The sequence below is a fragment of the Penaeus chinensis genome, chromosome 20, assembly GCF_019202785.1.
Source record: "Penaeus chinensis breed Huanghai No. 1 chromosome 20, ASM1920278v2, whole genome shotgun sequence".
In the NCBI taxonomy this organism is placed as follows: Eukaryota; Metazoa; Arthropoda; class Malacostraca; order Decapoda; family Penaeidae; genus Penaeus; species Penaeus chinensis.
This window is the reverse complement of record NC_061838.1, coordinates 4,916,981-4,924,480: the sequence shown is the minus strand read 5'-3', so window position 1 is coordinate 4,924,480 and position 7,500 is coordinate 4,916,981. Positions and strand designations below refer to the sequence as shown.

The following is a 7,500-nucleotide window of genomic DNA, read 5'->3' as shown; positions in this document are numbered from 1 at the left end:
CCTCTCTCACCATAAAGCTATACTGATTAGATTGCCTTCACCACGGCTGGCCGAGGAGGAGAGGGGGGAGGGGGAAGAACGCACGGCTAACGAGGTGGGAGAAAGGAGAGGGAGGCTGAAAAATCGAGGAGAAGAGGTTTATCGCCCGAAGCCTCCGAGTGTTGCGCAGTTCTAGCTCCGGAGTTCCACGGGGAGGTAATCCTCGGCGCAGATTATGCCGAGGTCTCGCTTTCTCATCAGCTTTCGCCTTGAGGGTCTTTCTCAACGAGCAGATTCATCTAAATGGAGCTTTTCCGAAACGTTTCCCTTTGAGATTTAGCGGCAAAGGGGATGCCGCTACGCCGGAGATTGCCTGCTTGGGTACGGGAAGGACGGGAAAGTCTGCGGGATCTGCGCTCCTGTTTTCGTTTAATATTCTGGATGATGGGGGGAAAAAAGAAGCATTTTGACTCCGGTTCTGTGATCTTTTTGGGATGTACATTTATTCTTGAAAAGCTGCCTTGCTCCCCGAAGGACGCTTCTTGTCTCGGCGATCATTGTCTAACAGATTTCTGCCTTCCCGCCACTCCTTCCAGTGGAAATGCTCAAGTGATCAGTGTTTGCACACGTGGCCTCGGCCTAGGCAGCATGTCGAAGGACGTATCCTAACTCGGAGAAGATTTTAGAAAGTGGGCGACGTTCTCGTCCCTCAAAGAACGGCGTCCCTTGTCGCAGTTGACGAGAATCGAATCGCTTTTTGCCCCCGCATCAAATGTCAGTTGATTCTCGTGTGTTTTAGGCCCGTTACCCCAGTCCGCGCGCCGGTGCAGGGGCCACGGGGAGCCTCGGGGGAGCCTCGGGGCGCGGGGAAGAAGACTCGAGTCGCCACGGGAGCGCTGTTCCCTGGGATCCCCCCCTCCCCGGATCTTCCTGCTTGTACGCGGTGGTCGAGGTGTCCGCCAGTTGAAGGGAGTTCAAAATGCTCTTCCGAGATGCGCGTCGTTAAAATCTGTCCCTTGACGTCACATCAGGTCCTTTAGTTTTGATTGAAGAACCCACAGGGGATTTTCCCTCGTTTTTATGTGCGAGCGCTAATCTGTTTATCAGCACTGCTGGTACTGTCCCTCGCACACTTATCTGTCATCATTACAGTTACCATCATTGGCGTTCTTGGCGTACCTGTAATTGTTTCCCGTTAGTTTGATCATTCAGAAAATATGTATCATCCTGGGGAAAGTAGAAGGAAACTTATCACGATTTCCTTCCTTTCGGGGAAGTGCATAGGTGAGGCAACTCTTGGGTGAGTGTCGTTGCTTGTGCCAGGTGCCAGTGCCGTGCCGTGTGCTGGGGTCAGATCTCGGCAGAAGTTGGTCAGCTTTAATGTTGGTGACTTTAGACAGATCGCTGCCGCCTTCCGTCCGTGGCTTTTCCCGGATTGATGTATCTGCGAACGCCCCTGGTGACGTCATCGGGATTCTCCCAGAGTTGCTGGGAGTGACTCACTTGGTCTGGGGTTTGAGTCACATCGGGGAGTGCCATTTCTTGCAATTTGAGAAAGAAAATGGTGAAAGAGAGGTGGGGCTCTGAGAGAGAGAGAGAGAGAGAGAGAGAGAGAGAGAGAGAGAGAGAGAGAGAGAGAGAGAGAGAGAGAGAGATGGAAAGGGAGGAAGTGTTGGAATGTATATTGCGCGCACGTGATCGCCTTAAGGTGTCCCGGTTTTGAAGAACAAGGTATGGGCCACGTGATAATGCTTGCTGGTTTTAACGGCTGCATCTGCAATTTGTGCCTTGCATTTTTGAGTCTCTCCCTCATCCTCTCCTTCCTTTCTTCTTCTCTTCACCTCTCCCACCCTCTGTTCCTCTCCCCTCTCCCCTGTGAGCCTCCTTTATTTCCCCTTCTCCTTTCCCTCTCTCCCTTCCATCGAGGCATATTTTCACACAAAAAGGCCTCTCTCCTTCTCCCTCCCTCTCCTCCTCCTGACCTTTTCTGACTCTCCTGTCCCCTCCCCCTCAATATTTTCCTCCTTGGGATATTTTCACACAAAGCGGGCAAATGAGAATAATAAGAAAAAAACTATTCATCCAGCAGTCCTACCCATCTCATTACGTCATCGCCCCAGCTAATTGCCATTACACGCGGCATATGATTGCCTCGCCGCGCACGCTCCCCTCGCTAATTGAGGCACTCGTGGGCGTAATGACGGGACGCGACTCCAAGATGCGGTCGTCGTGGCGTCCGTCCGAAAATAAGATGGATGCGTACGCCCCCGAGAGTCCGCCTGTGCGTACGCGGGAGGGTCTTGGCGGGCGTCAATACGTGTGCAGTATTGATAGTGTTGGAGGGGGGATAGGCGAAGGGAGGAGAGGGAAGGGGGCCTGGCGTGGCGGTAGAGGAGGTGGAGGAGGAGGAAGAGGAGGAGGAGGCGTGGCAGAAGGCGCATGCGCATGGGTTGTGTACTCTCACCAGGTACTTTCCCAACACGCCCACCAAGACATCCGACCGCCTCCCCGCCCGCCCTGGTTGCTCGCGCACTAACTTCTTGCATTACTTTTTGTCTTTTCACTCTCGGTTTAGCCTCTCTCTCTATCTCCCTCTCCCTCTCTCTCTCTCTCTCTCTCTCTCTCTCTCTCTCTCTCTCTCTCTCTCTCTCTCTCTCTCTCTCTCTCTCTCTCTCTCTCTCTGTGGTGGGTTGGGGAGGTGGGGGGGTCGATGGAGGAAATATAAGGAAAGATGGTCCTCTTTCACCTCTGAATCTGTGAAGAGCCTTTTCCCTTTTCCTTGATTTTCATCTATCACTCGTGTTGTCTTTCCTTATACACAATCTTGTTATGAAGGAATACGTATCCGTACTCGTAAATGGGTGTATGCATCGAAGGGAGCCGGTATTTTTATTCACTTTAGCTAATTCTTTCGAAGATGATGAGTTATTAATAGATCAGCAAATGCAGTTTCTTACAGTGCGAAGTATTTCTGCAACAACAAAACAATAGGCCTTTGTCTCGACGATAGCCCGGCCCCGAGTAGGCCTAAACCCGAGCGGCATAATTTGCTGCGCATACACGGCCTGTGTGCAACTGTCCCTTGTAAATCCGCCAGATGTCTAAAGTGCGGCAGAGCCACCTGGCGTAAGCTGGCTCGGCGTAGGGATATTTGGGATGGTTGCCGGACATTTGGACTAAAGAAGGTTAATTTTGTTTTCTTCTCTTTTCGATGACACTGGTTGCAACGGTTTTGAGTAGGAATTTTAGGTTGAAAAAGGATATATGAATGTGGCCCAACCTGCGCACGTGTAGAGGCCTGCTGTCCAACTTTCTTTTCCACGCACTACCAATCTCCCATCCCCACCCGCAATAACCAATCTTACAAACATCCTTTCCTGTGCGTGTCCCTTTTTATTCCCGCTCCTTCTATTTCCTCTCTATACATCGTATGGTCTTCCATACTCATAATAAACATTTACGAAATCTCATGGGAACATTTTATTTATTGTATATTGCAGACCTAAGTGAAAATTGAAAAGCACAAAATTAATATCGTTTTTCTCCCTCCACAGAGGCAAGATGGTGGATCAGCAACAATTCTGTCTGCGGTGGAACAACCACGGGTCAACCCTGGTGGCCGTGTTTGAGAATCTTCTGGCCAGCGAGTCCTTAGTGGACGTCACCCTTTTTGCGGAGGGAAAGCTCTTCAAAGCCCACAAAGTAGTCTTATCCGCGTGCTCGCCATACTTCCAGGTCAGTTAACGTGTTATTTCTGTGGGTGTACTTGTGTGCATTGATTAATTATTGTCACCTTCAGAGGATTTTGAGTTTTATACTACTTTTAGGTTACCATTTTTCCTAACTAAGCTTTGCCTTTTCCTTTTCTTTTACAGACGCTGTTTGCTCAAACTATAGATAAGCACCCAATTGTGATATTGAAGGATGTCAAACATGTCGAGCTCAAGGCCTTATTGGACTACATGTACCGCGGAGAAGTCAACGTGTCACAGGACCAGCTTGGACCGTTGATAAAGACTGCCGAGTCCCTGAAGATCAAGGGCCTCGCAGACGGTAGCAATAAGGCTGAGGGAGGAGACACCAGGTCCTCGCACCCTGCCGGCCATGATGTCCCCAAGACCGAAAACTCCCTCGATAGCAAGTCTGGCCGCTCAAGCCTGGATGCCTTCCCCACGCCTCCAGTCTCTGTCCCCTCAGTGTTGTCTACGGTGCTGACCATGCCTCCAGCACTCAGTTTGGCTTCCTCAACTCTGGTTCCTCCTATAAAATTACCCAACTTAGCGACGACAACGGTAACAGATCCCACCCCCCGAGAAGACGGCGACTCGCCCCATACAAAGCGAAGAAAGAGAATGCGGCGGAAGTCGGGAGAAGGCGGGGATAGCGGAGATAGCGATGGCAGGTCCTCAGGCTCACCAGGAGATGGCATCCATCTACCACGTATTCCTGCAACTATAACGCCTATTGCAGCTCTACATACTAACCGTGACCAGCACCAGCAGCACAAAGAACGTGAGAGAGAGATCGAAAGGGAAAGGGAATGGGAACGCGAGCGGGAACGTGAGCGCGAACGTGAACACGAAAGAGAACGAGAGCGAGAGAGGGAACGGGAAAGGGAACGAGAACGAGAACGAGAACGAGAGAGGGACTTACGAGAACCACTGAGAGTAAACAGTCCTTCGCCCGAAAACCTGGTCGGGTCGTCGAGAGGAGACAGCCACCTGGATATCCCTCGGTCGTCCCCCGCCAGTCGTCCGGACTCCGATCCCCGTTCGAGTAGCCCGAGTAAAGCCCTGTCACTCCTTGTACGACAAGACGATAACAGCAGCGATGGAAACCACCAGTCGGACGATGAATACGATGAGAGGAACCATGACCGTCCAAGCCATGACCATATGCCTGACACGCCTGGGCCTTCCACCTCACGCCTCTTGACCGACGACGCTCCACACACACCAAGTGAGTTTTTGCTATTATTTTTTTGTATTTTCCCGGGATAGGATCTTTGTGGAATGATATGTAGTAAGATAAATTTCAAGAAATTACATTGGTTCGAAGTACATGAACTTGAAGACCTCTTCAAGTAGATTTGCAATCCATCCGTTTAGTATTCAAGTAACTATATTCCTATATTCTGATTAATGAAAATTCACTAATATGTTGGTATATCTAAAACCCAAATATTTTCATTCCATAGGTTACATGTGGCCGTACCCACCCGACACGTCAGCCAGCGATGAGTCCTCTTTCCCCTCGCTAGAAAATAATCAAGGTAAAGTGACAGATGTGAAGGATATTGTAGCCTTAGTGGACATTTAAAAGATTTTTTTTTCCTGTTCCTTATTTTTAAGCTATTTTATTGATTAATTTTTAAGTCATAAATTTCAGAGAGGGACAAGAATAATTTTTGATATATTTTTTTATAAATTTTATAGTAGCCATGATATAATTATTTGTAAATGGAAAATCTATTCAACTTTTTATTTTATTTTCTTGGTCCACTAAGGTTTCTGTTTGGTAGTAATGTAGCTAGCACTTGGCACAAAACTTATTTTGACTGATTTATATTGGCCATAATTGTTTAAGCACAGTAAATATTATTCTGTATCAAGACACTTCTATCATACTATTTTCTCTGTTTCTTTTTTTTTTCTTTTTTTTTAATTTATTTACTCCACACTCATGATATCCACGTGTTTTTCCTTGATTTAAGAAAATACATTTGATTTGATTTCCCACTCTTTATGATTATTTTATTGTCAGTTAACTCATGCACAGGTCTCAAATTTGCTTCACTTGACAAAGAGATATTCAGTGCCAATGTAGTGTAGTGATGACGTAGCCTTGTAGAGACTAGCTGAAGGTGGAGAGTAGCCACATGTAACACACTTATTGGGCAGTCCCATACATTTCTTAGAGGTAATAGTCAACCTTAGTGGGTTCAGGGTGATGGTGCTGTACTGCTCTGTTCTCAGCTTGGCAACTCCTAGTGTTGTATCATCTGAGGACATGTCAGTGTGTGTATATATATATATATATACATTGTTTTTTTTTTTGTGATTTTTTAGCTTGAAGATGCTAGTTTGTACAGCAAGAAGTTGCTGTACTGATGTAGATTTTTTTTTTTCTTTCTTTTTTTTTTTCTTTTTTTTTGTCATAATTATTTTCTTTCTTTTCTCTCAAGACCTAAATGTTTATGTATTCTGTGAATATATAAGCATGACTAGGTCTTTCTTTATTTTTATTTATTTTTTCCTCTCATTATTATGATTTCTCAGATAGCTCAAGCAGGAACACACCGTGTACTCAACCCATGAATTTTTTTTTTTTTTTCTTTATTGTTGTCAATAGAATTCTATTTTAGTTTTGGGTTACAGTTATAGCTTCCTCTTTAATTTTGTTTTTGTTTTTGTTTTTTTACCTATTTTCTTATTCTTTAAAGGCCCAATAGGTGTGTTAGACTTTCCTTACAAGCCCAAGGTGGTCATTGTCTGTATACTCCCCAAAGTCCCCATGTTGTTGTTGTTATCTGCTCTGGCAGAACTTTGGTTGTCGTACATTTTGGTTCTTACTGTAGTTGGTGTCTGGAAGGATTGTTGTTTGGACGTTTTTTCTCTTTATTTATCTGTTTTTTACAACAGAAAGTCAAAGTTTGGCATTGGCAGTGTGTAATGCAAATTTTTTAGCTGGATAACTCCTAGCAATTCGTGTAGGAAATTGTATACTTTACCCAGGACCATTCTCAGATATATATCTATATATCTACATATAAGAGTGTCTGGATGATATTTGGAAACAATTACGGTTAAACGACAACAGATAGTAGCTGGCTTTTTTTGTTAGGTTCTGTTTGCTTTTATTGTTTTACGATGTGTAAAATACACACGTACCACAAGTGTTGTGAACATGTTTTTTCTTATGAGAAAGGAAGAATTGGTTATTTTTATCACAAAATTGTGAAGCGACACAGCCAAGACAAGAAGTTACATACCACAGGACACTAGTGCTCACACACCACCACCTGTCACCATCATACCATCAGAAACTGTATCAGGAGGGGAAGTTGGAGCTGATGTCTTCTCTTCCTCGTTGCAGGGATATGGAAAAACAAATTTCTGGCACCCTACCTAGGCTCTCCTTTGGCCCCCCTTCCCCCACGGTCCCACCCAGGTTTGGGCTCTCCTTTTCCTGGGTTATATGGCCCACCTCCCACCTCTCCCTGGGGGCGTCACTCCCCTCCTACCCCTACCCTGTCTTCTCCTCAACTGATGCGTTCCAACGAGTGCTCTCGCTGTGGCCGCCTCTACAAGACGCGTAAGGGTTTGAAGCACCACATCAAGAATGAGTGCGGAGTGGAACCTCGGTTTCAGTGCATCCACTGTGACTGGAAGTTCAAGCAGAAGGCTCACCTTCTAAGGCACGTGGCACGCAAACACACAGCAAGCTGAGAACGCCTGCATGCACTTGTAAGGCCCACAATAGTGGCAGGTAATGTCATATCCATATTGTTTGGTGCTGGGC

At 46.4% G+C, this 7,500-nt stretch overlaps 1 protein-coding gene across 3 annotated transcripts in view; it reads left to right on the top strand.

Annotated features, from left to right (window-relative positions):
• Positions 1 to 7,500, top strand: part of LOC125035967 (broad-complex core protein-like) — a 34,375-nt gene that overhangs the window by 8,149 nt on the left and 18,726 nt on the right. For 2 of the 3 annotated variants that reach the window (XM_047628280.1, XM_047628281.1), the window contains exons 2-4: positions 3,534 to 3,714; positions 3,855 to 4,938; positions 5,177 to 5,251. In XM_047628280.1, the coding sequence (XP_047484236.1) occupies positions 3,534 to 3,714; positions 3,855 to 4,938; positions 5,177 to 5,251 (1,340 nt within the window). Of the gene's footprint in view, positions 1 to 3,533; positions 3,715 to 3,854; positions 4,939 to 5,176; positions 5,252 to 7,074 lie in introns of all 3 variants that reach the window. The other variant, XM_047628282.1, reaches the window with a different exon arrangement.